This window comes from Lemur catta, unplaced genomic scaffold (assembly GCF_020740605.2).
Source record: "Lemur catta isolate mLemCat1 unplaced genomic scaffold, mLemCat1.pri scaffold_65_ctg1, whole genome shotgun sequence".
NCBI lineage: Eukaryota > Metazoa > Chordata > Mammalia > Primates > Lemuridae > Lemur > Lemur catta.
The window spans coordinates 1,060,892-1,075,985 of record NW_025423864.1 but is presented as its reverse complement, the minus strand read 5'-3'; the positions used below and the strand labels follow the sequence as shown (position 1 = coordinate 1,075,985).

The window sequence follows — 15,094 nt, the reverse complement described above, 5'->3', positions numbered from 1 at the left end:
AATTAAGTCCTAATCCTCCAATTTTAAATTTCTCAAATTTCTCAGGCTGGTCAGGTAAATAGTTTTAAGGATGGATGTGTCCTGAAAGTTAGTAGAATACGTCTGTTACATAACAGGTCTTCATAGTATGTTTGATGAATAAATGCATTGAGAAAACAGAGTACAAGAGTTAAATATTTTGAAAGAAGACCCCTATAAAGTTATACCTTTGTAATAGTAACATTTATATTTCCTATTTTTCGTTTTCATAATGATACACCTAAATTATAATGAATAATCTAAAATTTTTGCATGTAAGCAATAAATTATATAACAAAACAGACGCACATTAAAAAACTGTGTATGTAATAAAATCTTCAAGCACAGATGAAAAGATTCCCTTTACTCCTGAAGGGATAAAAGTTGGTGGAATATTCCAATCCACAAAATAATTTTAAAATTAATTCATAGAAATTAAGAAATTACTTCTATCTGTGCAAGATTCATATTACGGCTCTTCCCAGGGATTATATCCTTAATGACAAACTTTTACTAGAACTTTCAAATCGTACACCCTAATTGCCCAGAAATAACAAATTTTATCATATTGTGTACATATTTTAAGCTAACACAACACCACAGTGTGTTTGTGTATATGTATAATAATCAAATTGACTTTTATTCTTACTTGATATACCTAAATACTCTTTACATGTCAGCACACATATGTATCTATGCCACCTTCTATGGTGACATATTATTCCATCTATGGACACAATCTAATTGATTTGTAAATCCATCATATGCATTCCTCTTAAAACCTTATTATTTTAAGTGCTGAGAAAAACAAATTGTATGATCTCTATTTCTTGAGGATATTTTAGTATAATGGAACTGATGGGTAAAGGGCATACACAATTTTTAAATGTGTAGTTCCAGTTGCCTCCTTAGTGCAGTAGGGAGCGTGTCAGTCTCATTTGTATGTAGTTACCACCAAGTTGTCTATTTGAAAAGAAATCAACAACATAAACTGTAAGCACCAGTATAAGTATTTTCCATGTTTAATATTAGTATTTAATGTCTTCATTCTGACAAACTTTGTGGATAGCTTAACATTATCTAATTTCTCTTTTAACTTAAAATCCTTCTCTTAGCAGGGACACTTAATATTTTTTCTTATGTTTGTAGGTCACTTGTAGATCTGCAAAAAAAGGACTTTGCCCAATTTTAAATTAGACGTCAGTTTTTATCATGTTTGATTTGTCACCATCATCAAGTTTTAAATTCTTTCATACATTTGGGTGTTTCTAGATTTTCTATTCTGTTCCATTCATTTATCTATCTCTTCAACTGCTAATAAATGATTAATCTGTGGAAATTCATAGCACATTTGGATACCTAGAAGAGCAAGTCTTACTCCATTACAAAATATTTCTTCATGTCATCACAATAGTAAAAGCGAGACAGCATGTGTTAACTAAAAAATTTGGAAACCTTATAACTTTTATTTAGCTCATGTAAAACTGATAAAATAGAAAGAGCTCATATTCTCAGAAAAATGAGTCTTCCTATTGAAGACTATGGTACCATATACCCACTTCAAATTTTCCTTCTAAGTTCCCTGAGTAAAGAACACATTTTCATAGGTGTACAGTGACATGAAATGGATATTGAACTTCTTGCTAAGATGTTGTAGCACAGAATTATTTATAGTATACTTATTATTCCTCTCACTATGTACCTTTCTATAAGGTATATAAGATAATGATTTAAAATGTGTACATTAACAATCAAACACCCAGTATACTTGTGCTAGTTAAGTAGCTAAAACTGGCAAGAAGCTGTCCTAGAAGGGGAATCATGACTGGACGGGGAAGCAGCTGAAGTCCTGTTTTTGTGCTGCTGCCCATGAAGCTGGCCTTGGTGCCGGACCCCTCCCAGGTGCCATATCCCAGGTGCTGCAGAGCCCGCAGGCAGGACAGCCGGGTGCCCTCGCCGGCAGGACCCTGGGCTACTGCCAGTCTGGGAAGGGCGTCTCCCCCGCACCTGCCTGGCCCCCAACCCGGGATGGCCGCGCCCATTACCTCTTCTTTCTATCTCTGGCATCCAAGACCTTTTTCTTCAGCGAAAGGATCTGCTCCACTTTCGCGACGTCACCGGCGCTGGCAGCTTGGTGGATTTGGCCGAGATCCTTCTTCCGGATGTGGTACCGTGGCTGCAGGAAGGCGCTGTCACCAGCCTCGCCTTCCAGGCCCTCTCTGGTCTGGCCATGGTGGCTGGAGGGGCCAGAGGGCGGCCTGCCCTTGTCTGCCCCGAAGCAGAAGATCTTCCTCATGGTGGCGGCTGCCGGCTTCGGGGGAACCTCAGCCCACCCTCACCCCCCACCCCACCCCAGCCCACCCCTGCCTATTCCCCGCCTCGGGAGTCCAGTGCAGTGAAGACAACCCGATATGACCACGACCTCCAGCAAGGGAAATCCCGGTCTCCAACTTCTGACAGCTGTAAACGGCCAGGCAGCGCCAAGCACAGCCAAGCGACCACAGGCACCGCCAGAACCGTTAAAGCAACTGCTCACGTGCGCATGAGAATGAGCCGTTACTGTGCATGCGCACAACTGCCAGCGGGAAACCGCCCACCCCTCCCCCTCCCCCCCTTGGTGACACACTCCAGAACGCGCCACTCGGGGCTGTTCTGTCCCTGCTGCCGCGTGGCCTGCATGTGTGGCTGCAACTCGGGCCCCTACGTGGCCTGGCGGAGCTCACCCCGGGGCTGCCTCGGGCTCGCTGAGGGTGGCACCCCTGGGCCTATGGGTTTACAGCCAGCTGAACTCTGTGCTGACCATGGCTATAAAATTACAGATTCTAAATAAAGCTATTTTTCCAAATCTTTCTATCAGAAAATGTGTTTCTGTTTTGAATACCTAAAGCTGGTGCAGACAATTGCTTTTCAGTATGAGTGGTGGGAAAAGAGGCTGTCAGTGGAGAGGTAGAATAAAATATGATCCTCCAAGATTTGGGACAATAGACAGCTTTCCCATTGTTGGGTGTTGGCATTTGGGCCTGGGTCTGGTTAAAGTCCCTGACCTGGTGTTTGTCATATAGGAAGTGTCACAGGGAACTGACAGGGGTAGACTCCTGTGGCCTTTTGGTCTCTCTCTGCTGACCATGGCTATAAAATTGTAGACTCTAAATAAGATACGCACATCTCATTGATACCTTGAAGCTGAAAAAAAAATCAATCAAGACCCAAAGATTGCCTGGCCACAAAATATCTCAAACCAGGCTTGGGCTCTTATTTCTGGGACTTTCTTCTTCCCCTTTTACAATTCCTCCTCTTAATCGTTCCCTTAGCTAAACTCTTCTTTTTACAAAAGCTTTAACTATTCTGGCAGACTGCTTATCAAAAACAGAAACCCTCTTGAAAATCAGCAGTTTTTAAGAAATATTCTTGCCATTCATACTTGTTTTAAAAGTAAAACGTAAAATTCCTATAAAGACACCCTCCCTATACTAAAGGAAATGGTGACATTATTATCTTCAAGGACAAAGAATGAGTCCAAGAAACTACTGTCTGACCTTGTTAGAACTCATAAGAGTTTTAAACTCATAAGTTTCAGCCTTCTCACATATTTCAGTCACATTTTCACAGTTAACTGTTGTTTGTACAATCTAGTATATTGATAACTGAATCAAACTGCTTTACTCAAAATTGGGTTCACAGAGTTTATAAGATGGCCTACTTAAAAAAAATCTTAACCTTATGCCATTTTGTCAGAAAAAATGATTTACATCCAACTGGTTTTTATAAACTGGCGAGTTTATATGTTTTACTATCTCATGACTAAAATTCTAAAATGAAATCTTTAAGACCTTTTTTATCTGTATATATATATATGTATATATATATATACACAATATATATATATTTAGATATATTGATGCATATATACATACATGCATTATGTCATATGTAATGCCTACATAATAAAATCTGGTATAGCTAGCAAGAAATCCCTTCAAAAGAACTATTTTGGCCGGGCGCGGTGGCTCACGCCTGAAATCCTAGCACTCTGGGAGGCCGAGACGGGTGAATTGTTTGAGCTCAGGAGTTCTAGACCAGCCTGAGCAAGAGCTAGACCCCATCTCTACTAAAAATGGAAAGAAATTATATGGACAGCTAAAAATATATATATAGAAAAATTAGCCGGGCATGGTGGGGCATGCCTGTAGTCCCAGCTACTCGGGAGGCTGAGGCAGGAGGATCGCTTAAACCCAGGAGTTTGAGGTTGCTGTGAGCTAGGCTGTCGCCACGGCACTCACTCTAGCCCGAGCAACAAAGCGAGACTCTGTCTCAAAAAAAAAAAAAAAGGATCATAAATAAGCTGAATATTATGCAAGAAAAAATGGATAACCAACACAAAGAAACCACAAAAAAGATCCAGGACTTGGAAGACAAATTCACTAAAGAAATCAAAATATTGAAGAAAAATCAAACTGAACTCCTAGAAATGAAGAATTTATGCAGGGAGCTACAAAACACAGTGGAAAGTCTCAAGAGCAGGGTAGATCAAACAGAAGAAAGAATCTCAGAATCGAAGATAACACTTTTCAATTAAATAAATCAGTCACAGAGATGGAGCAAAGAAATGAGAAAAGTCCAGAATCTACAAGAAACGTGGGATTATGTGAAGAAGCCTAACGTGAGAGTTATCGACATTCCTGAGGGTGAAGAAGACAATAAGCAAGGGTTGGATAAGCTATTTGAAGACATAATTGAGGAATACTTCCCAGGCCTTGCCAAAACTCTAGATATACAGGTTCAGGAAGCTCAAAGAACCCCTGGGAGAGTCATACCAAATAGGAAGACACCACGTCAACATCATGCAGTTATCAAACTGACCAAAATTTCCACTAAAGAGGCCCTTCTTCAAGCTGTAAGGAGAAAGAAACAAGTAACATACAAAGGAAAATCCATCCGAATTATGCCAGATTTCTCAACTGAAACCTTACAAGCAAGAAGAGACTGGGGCCCCATTCTCACTCTTCTGAAACAGAATAATGCCCAGCCTAGAATCTTATACCTGGCTAAGCTCAGCTTTATATATGAAGGTGAAATTAAGACATTCTCAGATAAATACAAACTCAGAGAATTCACCAAGACAAGAACAGCTCTCCAAGAAGTACTCAAAACAGAGCTACACACACGGACCAGAACAAGAAAGACCCACGAATATACAACTACTCAAGAGAAGATAAAAACCCAGTTATCACAATGGCTCAAGTGAGAAAACAGAATAATGAAATTCAACCCAACATGAGGAACAAAAATCAATCTCACTTATCAATTCTTTCATTAAAAGTGAATGAATTGAATTCCCGACTCAAGAGACATAGACTGGCCCAATGGTTAAAAAAAATAAAAGTTAAGTATCTGCTGTCTTCAGGAAACTCATCTAACCTGCAAGGATGCATTTAGACTGAAAATAAAAGGGTGGAAATCGATATTTCAAGCAAATGGAAGCCAAAAGAAAGCTGGCATGGTGGTTTTAATCTCCGATAACTTAGTTTTTAAATCAATAAAAGTAATGAAAGACAAAGATGGTTACTATATACTGGTGAAGGTTACAATTCAACAAGAAGACATAACTATACTTAATATATATGCATCCAACTTAGGTGAACCCAGATTCATAAAGCAAACCCTACTTGATTTGAACAAAATGATAGACAACAGCACTTTGATAGTTGGAGAGTTTAACACGCTGCTCACACTACAGGACAGATCCTCCAAACAGAAAATAAACAAAGAAATAATGGACTTAAATAGAATGCTAGAACAAATGGGCCTGACTGACACCTACAGGACATTCTACCCAAAATCCACTGAATATACATTCTTCTCATCAGCTCATGGGACATTCTCTAAGATTGATCATATCCTAGGACATAAAGTATGTCTTAAAAAATTTTAAAAAATAGAAATTATACCATGCATCTTCTCAGATCACAGCGGAATAAAGGTAGAAATTAACCCTAACAGAAATTCTCATTCCTACTCAAAGTCATGGAAATTAAAAAACCTTCTCCTGAATGAATATTTTATAAATGAAGAAATCAAGACAGAAATCGAAAGATTCTTTGAATTAAACGACAAAGGAGACACAACTTATCAAAATCTGTGGGAAACAGCTAAAGCAGTCCTGAGAGGAAAATTCATTTCCATAAATGCCTATATCAAAAAGACAGAAAACTCACAAATAGACAACCTAATGAATAGACTCAAAAAGCTGGAGAAAGAAGAACAGACCGACCTCAAACCCATCAGAAGATGAGAAATTATTAATATCAAATGAGAACTAAATGAAAAGGACAATAAAAAAATCATAAGGGAAATTAATAAAACAAAAAGTTGGTTCTTTGAAAAGATAAACAAAATAGATACACCTCTGGCTAAACTAACCAAGAGCAGAAAAGAAAAATCTCTAATAACCTCCATCAGGAACATGAAAGGAGAAATCACAACTGATGCCACAGAGGTACATATCATCTATGAATTCTACAAAAATCTTTATGCACACAAACTGGAAAATGTGGAGGAAATGGACAAATTTTTAGAAACACATAGCCTTCCCAGGCTCAACCAGGAAGAAATAGAATTCCTGAATAGACCAATAGCAAGAACTGAAATCGAAACAGCAATAAAAAACCTTCCCAAAAAGAAAAGCCCTGGTCCAGATGGGTTCACACCCGAATTTTACCACACTTACAAAGAAGAACTGGTGCCCATCCTACATAAACTATTCTCCAATATCGAGAAGGATGGAATTCTCCCCAACACGTTTTACCAAGCCAAGATAACATTGCTACCAAAACCAGGAAAGGATGCAACAAAAAAAGAAAACTACAGACCAATATCTCTTATGAATATAGATGCAAAAATTCTCAATGAAATCCTAGCAAATCGAATCCAAGTGCTTATCAAAAAAATAATCCATCACAACCAAGTGGGCTTCATCCCAGAGATGTAGGGATAGTTTAACATACGCAAATATATAAATGTAATTCACCACATAAATGGAAGCAAAAATAAGGACCATATGATCCTCTCAATAGATGCAGAAAAAGCATTCGACAAAATTCAACATCCTTTTACAATAATAACGCTTAACAAAATAGGCATTGACGGGACCTACCTAAAAATGATACAAGCCATATATGACAAACCCACAGCCAACATCATACTGAATGGGGAAAAACTGAAAGCATTCCCACTTAGAACTGGAACCAGACAAGGCTGCCCACTGTCCCCATTACTTTTCAACATAGTATTGGAAGTCCTTTGGAGAGCTATCAGGCAAGAGAGCAGAATCAAGGAAGTCCAAACAGGGAAAGAAAAGACCAAACTCTCACTCTTTGCTGAGGATATGATGTTATATATGGAAAACCCCAAGGATTCAACCAAGAGACTCCTGGAATTGGTCAATGAATTCAGTAAAGTCTCAGGTTACAAAATCAATACACACAAATTGGAGGCATTCATATATGCCAATAACAGTTAATCGGAGAACCAAATTAAGGACTCAATACCCTTCAAAATAGCAACAAACAAAACAAAATACCTAGGAATATATTTAACTAAAGAGGTAAAGGACCTCCATAGGGAGAACTACGAAACACTGAGGAAGGAAATTGCAGAGCATGTAAATAGGTGGAAAACCATACCATGCTCGTGGATCGGAAGAATCAACATTGTTAAAATGTCTATACTACCCAAAGTGATCTACAGATTCAATGCAATCCCTATTAAATTACCAACATCATTTTTCACAGATATAGAAAAAATAATTTGATGCTTTGTATGGAACCAGAGAAGACCTCATTTAGCAAAAGCAATTTTAAGCAATAAAAACAATATGGGAGGTATTAATTTGCCAGACTTCAAACAATACTACAAGGCTGTGGTTCTTAAAACTGCTTAGTATTGGCACAAGTGTAGGGACACAGACCAGTGGAACAGAACAGAAAATCCAAATATAAAACCATCCTCATATAGCCATCTAATCTTTGACAAAGCAGACAAAAACATACTCTGGGGACAAGAATCCTTATTCAATAAATGGTGCTGGGAAAATTGGATAGCCACATGTAGAAGACTGAAACAGGACCCACAGCTTTCACCTCTCACAAAAATCAAATCATGGTGCATAACAACAGACTTAAACCTTGGGTGTGAAACAATTAGAATTCTAGAAGAGAATGTAGGAAAGACTCTTACAGACATTGGCCTAGGCAAAGAATTTATGAGGAAGACCCCTAAGGCAATCACAGCAACAACAAAAATAAATGAATGGGACCTGATTATAATATATTAAAAAGCTTCTGCACAGCCAAAGAAACAGTCACGAGAATAAACAGACAACCTACAAAATAGGAAAAAATTTTCACATACTACACGTCAGATAAAGGACTGATAACAAGAATTTACTTAGAACTCAGGGAAATCAGTAAGAAAAAATCAAACAACCCTATCAAAAAATGTGCAAACGACATGAATAGCAATTTTTCAAAAGAAGATATAAGAATGGCTAACAAACATATGAAAAAATGCTCAACATCTCTAATCATCAAGGAAATGCAAATCAAAACCACAATGAGACATCACTTAGTTCCAGTGAGAATGGCCTTTATCAAAAAGTCCCAAAACAACACATGTTGGCGTGGATGCGGAGACACAAGAACGCTCATACACTGCTGGTGGGACTGCAAACTAGTGCAACCCTTGTGGAAAGCAATATGGAGATACCTTAAACAGATTCAAGTAGACCTATCGTTCGATCCAGAAATCCCATTGTTGGGCATCTACCCAAAGAACGAAAGTCATTCTATAAAAAAGACACCTGTACCCGAAGGTTTACAGCCACACAATTCACAATTGCCAAGATGTGGAAACAACCCAACTGCCCATCAGTTCATGAATGGATTAGAAAAATGTGGTATATGTACACCATGGAGTATTACTCAGCTATAAGAAATAATGGTGATATAGAATCTCTTTTGTTCTCCTGGAGAGAGTTGGAACCCATTCTATTAAGTGAGGTATCCCAAGAATGGAAAAATAAGCACCACATGTACTCACATCAAATTGGTTTCCCTGATCATCACCTAAGTGCACATTTGGGAATAACACCAATTGGGTATCGGACAGAGGTGGGGGGTGGAAGGAGGGATGGGTGTATACCTACATGGTGAGTGCGATGTGCACTGTCTGGGGAATGGACACGCTTCAAGCTCAGACTCTGGGGGATGGGGGGGCAAGGGCAATATATGTAACCTGAACTTCTGTACCCACATAATAAGCTGAAATAAAAAAATAAATAATAAATAAAAAAAATAAAAAAGAAGCCTTGAACGATACCAGAATCTTACATTAAAGCCACCGATAATCTGAAAAGACAAAATCTGATCAAAAAAAATCTAAAGCACCTGTGTGGATACACTGCAGGTCTGCTATACACTGCCATTGATTGATTGATTGAGACGGGGTTTCAGCATGTTCCTCTGGCTAGACTGGATCCTCCCACCTCAGCCTCTACAGTAGCTAGGACTATAGGCATCTGCCACTGACTTCACTTACACACTGCTTTTTGACTACAGGTGTATAAGTGACTGTCTTTTTCAAATTAATGAAATGCTTTAAAACTGGATTGTTCACCTACAAGAAGGGTATTCTTATGTAGACTCTAGGGAAGTTTCTGACCCGTAACCAAAAGAGAATCACAAATACTAGGAAAGATTCTGCTAATTAGCTCTACTATGTCAACATGATCAGCCACTTATAAATTTGGGGCAGCAATTGGGTCTCCCTATATTACTAAATCAACATCAAAGGCCCATTCCAAGTCACAATACCATGAAAGAGTGTTAAGAGGAAAGAGGCAGAAGTAGAGCACAGTGTCAGTAAGAATACAAACCAGAGTCAGACAGACCCATGTCAAGTCCTGACTCACAATGGGTTTACATTCATCTTTAAGGCTTAAGTTTCCTCATTTATAAAATGCTGATATCTACCTGACAAGTTTGGTGTGAGGATTAAATGAGACAACACATACAAAGCACAGTGCCCACAACATTATTAGCATTCAACACTATTTTTTTTCTGCAGCTACAAATCTCTAAATCTTTCAGTTTCTGTAGTTTCCATAAAACTAGAACCAAACCAAAAGATGAGTCTTTGGTCCCAAACAAATATTAGTTTTCATTTTCAGTAATTTTACATTAAAGTAAATGAGGGTAACTACTGGTCTAAAACATGGCAGTTAGCTTCATCAGACACTGCTTTAGGATGCTGTGGTGTTTATTTACTATACACAATCCTATAAAAGAAAAAATTTTGTCTCCAAAAAGCTGAGTGCAAATAAAATATTTTATTTCATTTTAGCAAGTCATTTCTTCATTTGTTTGGTCCTAATACATCTGTCTCCTCATAATCAAAATTTGCCTCATAAAACTATATACCACCACCAGAGAATCACCAGTAAAATCCTTTTTGGATACAGAGAGACACTAACTCTGTTTTGTTACATTGCCACATGTTTGTAGCAAATAATTGTGAAAAGAAAATGACTATGTCTAATGATTCCTCCCCTGCTACTATTTTACATTTAAAACTGCATCAGCTATTTAACTGAACTTTGGGTTATGGAGAACAGCATCATATAATACAAACCTAGCATAGAGAGCATGAAAGAAAACCTTATCCTTCTAGTAAATGAAGACTGAAAGTTGTAATACTATGATTTCACATCAGGTAATCTGCACCTGTAATGAACGAGAATTTTCTTTACTGTTTTTGAAACACATAAAATTTCAAACAAAAAAATGTTATGGGATCAAATAAAAACTCAGTCGTTTCAGCCAATACAAAATGTCTAAAAGATGCAAATGCAATATATATCAGAAATTGATTTCCTAAGTTTTGGACTTAAGGAATCAGAAAGCCGATGACTTACACAGATGACTGCCTTCTGTCGACCCTGTATCCGCTTCAAACTATACCCTCTTTCCTTCTCTTCTAGTTCAAACTTTTCCAATTTTTCTTCAGCCTTCTTAAATAACTGTCTTAACAGCAATTACAAAAAAAAAAAGAAACACCAACTCCACCTTCAAAACCTTTTGGTCAATGGCCAAGTGAGTTCGCACAGCCTATAAAACTGCTTTGCAGTGGTAAATTATAGTGTACTGTGAAAAATACAAAGTGCCATCATTACACATCACCTTATTTTTCACGTATTCATATTCACTCTCTTCCTCTCAAAGTTAAAATCCCAGACACAAGTAGGCAAGATTTCAGGACTAGCAGTAAGGGGACAGCCACCTGGAAAACGGGGACTCTAATTCAAGCAGATCATTTAAACAAGGACAATTTAACACACCACCACAAATCCAAAAAGGTCAAGCAAGGCCACCATTCACAATGTTGTCATGGGCCCTAACAATTAAAGAAAATAAGGTCACAGGTGTTGGTTAGCAGATTCTTTGTGGAGAGTGGAGAAGGAAAAGAGTTAAGGGAAAAATAAGTTTCCAAGAAAATAAAGTTGGTGTTGAAAAATAAAGAGAGAGGAGATTCGGGTTACCGGAGAAAATTGCTTCAAGAAATTAGTACTACCCCTGAGCCCTCAGCAAAACTGTCATTAAATCTCTCTGTCTGGTGCCGAGTGCTGCTTTAACCATGCGATCCCCTCCCGCCCTCCCACCCTCCCAAGTTCTGTGTCAAAATGAATTTCAGGTGAGTCTGGGGGCCGAGTGGACAGTTTCCCGCTTGGGGTAACTGTAACCGCGGCATGCGAAACTCCCCCGGCCACAGCGCGCCAGCCCACAGAGGAGCTCCTGGGCAGGTGCCACCCACGGCGGCCCCCCGTCCCGGACAGGGACACATCCCCTCCACGTGACCAGGGCAGGTCCACGAGCCCAGTCGCGAGGCCACCCTGCTCTGACCGCGGCCTTCAATCGGAGTCTGGGCATCGGGGCGGGACGGCCGGGGGAGGGGCGGGGTCGCGACCCTCCCGCGTCCCGGGCCCACAGCCTCCAGCGCCGCCGCACGGCGACCGCCACCCGCGAGGCCAAGGCTGCCTGTGACCGAGCCCGGTGCGCCGCCGGCCCCGCGGGCACGACCGACCGGGGGGTGCGTGCGCAGCAGCAGCGCCCAGCCGGGCTCCGGGCCCTCTCGCTCACCTCACGGTGCGCCGCCTCCTCCCGGTGCCCGAGCGCCGCAGGGTCCGCGCAGGGGAGCGTCCAGGGGGTCCCGCCCACTGTCACAGCGCCGCCGTGTGCTCCCCTCCGAGCGCTGCCGCCTCAGCTGCCCGAGGGGCCGCCACGACGCGCTCATCTCTGCGCCCGCTGTCTTCGTCGCCGCAGCGCCGCCAAGGCCGCCACAGACGCCGCTGACGCCTACTCTTCCCTGTCGGGGCAGCGGATCCGCGCTGGGGAAACTCCACGCGAGTCCTTCCCACCGCCGCCGCTTCAGCCGCCGCCTCAGTCACTTGACCCAGCGGCCGCCTCCGTGCGCCTGCGCCTCCGTGACACCGCCTGCGCACCCCTCTGTGCGCCTGTGCCCTGGGGCCGCCCTGCGCCTCCTCCGTGCGCCTGCGCCCTGGGGCCGCCCGCGCCTCCTCCGTGCGCCTGCGCCCTGGGGCCGCCCGTGTGCCCCTCCGTGTGCCTGCGCCCTGGGGCCGCCCGCGCGCCCCTCTGTGCGCCTGCGCCCGGGGGCTGCCCACACCTCCTCCGTGCGCCTGCGCCTGCGCCCTGGGGCCGCCCGCGCCTCCTCCGTGAGCCTGCACCCTGGGGCCGCCGCGCCTCCTCCGTGAGCCTGCGCCCTGGGGCCGCGGCGCCTCCTCCGTGCGCCTGCGCCTGTGCCTGGGGCCGCCCGCGCCTCCTCCGTGCGCCTGCGCCCTGGTGCCGCCTCCATGCCCCTCTGTGTGCCTGCGCCTCCTTGGCACGGCCTGTGCACCCCTGACACCGCCTGAGCCTTCTCTGCACGCTGGCGCCTCCCTGGGTTTTCGGCGACAGCGAAGGAGTGTGTGGCTGCAGCCGCGCCCCCAGCCTGTGGGCAGCCGCACCACCGCCCTTAAGTGCGTGTCTCCGGAAAGGTGCGTGTCTTGCAAATACTGACTCCCAGTCCATGCCTCGCTTGCTTCTCCCTTCTGTTAATACTTTCCTTCTCAGGCAGAAGTTTTTGATACTAGCAAAGACGTACCAGTGTTTTCTTCCGTGGATTTTACTTTGGTGGCGTTATCTAAAAAGTCATTGCCAAACCCAAGGTTACCTAGCAGTATTCTCTCCTGTGGTGTTTTATGGAAGTTTTACATTTTGTATTTTAACTGAGGTCTGAGAAGTTGAGCCGTGGAAGTGGAGGGTAGAATGATGATTGCCCGAGGGGTGTTGGGGCGGGGTTGGGCCTCAGGTACCCGGGTGCACACAGAAGGACCCGGTTGTGACATCCGTTGCGCAGCAGGGCGACTGTAGTCAGTAACAGCGTATTGTAGATTTCCAAATAGCTAAGATAGTAACTTCAGATGTGTCACCACAAAAATGATAGGTGAGTGGGCCGATGGATGTGTTAACAACCTTGGTTCAATTATTCCACACTGTATACATGTATCAGAACATGACAGTTCACCCCATACATGTATACTATGAGGGTTTGTCAAATAAAAATAACATGAGTTGTAAAGTTAGGTCTAAGATTCACTTTCAGTTAATTTTTGAGGAGGAAGGACTGTGTCTCGATTCTTTCTTTTGCTTTTCTTTTTTTCTTTTGTTGGCATATAGATATGCAGGGGTTCCACCATCATTTTTGAAAAGGCTGTCTTTCCTCCATTACACTGCCTTTGCCTTTTTCTAAAAGGTCAATTGACTATGTTTCTGTGCTTTTATTTCTGGGTTCTCTATTCTGTTCGGTTGATCAATTTGCAAGTCCTTCAAATTTGTTCCTCCCCTCTGATATTGTTGGCTACTGTGGGTCTTTTACCTTTTCCATATAAACTTTAGAATGAGTTTGTCACTTTCAAGTGGTCAAAATAACTTGCTGATGTTTTGACTGGAATTGTTTTGAATTTATAGATCAAGTAAGAGAATTGTCATCTTAACATTTAGTTCTCCTATCTATGAACATGAAAAATCTCTTCATTTATTTAGATTTTGATTCCTTTCAACGGTTTTGTAGTTTTCCTCATACAGAGGAAAACTTTGTTGGTTCTTTGGGATTTTTTCTACATAGAAAATTGAGTTATCTGTAAGCAGAGAGCATTTTATTTCTTCTTTCCCAACTTACATATCTTTTATTTCTTTTTCTTAAGGCATTTAGCTAGAAGGGGCTTCTGTTCCCCACTTCAAGCCACCACTTTCAAATCCCTCGAAAAATCAACCACAGCAACCACTTAAAAATGAAAAAAATAACTCTGATAAAGTACAATTTCCTTCCTTTCGATTTATGTCTGGATAGAAGGCCAACACTGTCAGGTGAGCCCTTGTTATTTAATTAACATAAGCCATACTCACAGTCCATGGGGTGGAGACAATTGCAACAAAAAGCCTGTCTTCAGGGCCGTGCTTTATAAGAGCCATTTAGGATTCAAACTGATTTTAGACAGGCAAAATAGGATGCCATTTCCACTCTCTGGAAATGAAAAATGCAAATCCAAAATGTTAACCTAGTGCACAGTGAAGAACAAAATCATACTATAATTATATTCATCTTAGTCCTGTGATTATGTGTATGAACATGAAGAAAGACAAACATCAAGGAGAAATCAATGGAGAATGGAATTGTGTGTATAGGGGGTAGTTGTTAACATTTCCTTATGCCAATTTATACTTTTAAATGCAAGCATGTATTTCTGTGATAAAAGTAGAAAATCTAGAAAAGCATTTTAAAAAGTATCTTTGAAAAAGCTAAAAGTTCTTACAATTAAAAAGGAAGTCATGAAGCTCGTGTCACACAGTATTACCCACTGGCATTTATACCAGAATTTGCCATTACAAATTAGACATTACTTGCTTTTAAAACTGCTTGAATTATGCAACCATTCAAACTAAAATATAAAAATATGAAATGTTTC

General features: G+C 41.5%; 1 protein-coding gene across 1 annotated transcript in view; it reads right to left on the bottom strand.

Moving 5' to 3' along the window:
- LOC123629952 (ankyrin repeat domain-containing protein 26-like) overlaps positions 1 to 2,341 on the bottom strand; it is a 64,258-nt gene extending 61,917 nt beyond the window's left edge. The window contains exon 1 of the mRNA XM_045539306.1: positions 2,064 to 2,341. Within this exon, the coding sequence (XP_045395262.1) occupies positions 2,064 to 2,314 (251 nt within the window). The 5' untranslated portion in view covers positions 2,315 to 2,341. The remainder of the gene's footprint in view (positions 1 to 2,063) is intronic.
- Positions 2,342 to 15,094: the final 12,753 nt, after the last annotated feature.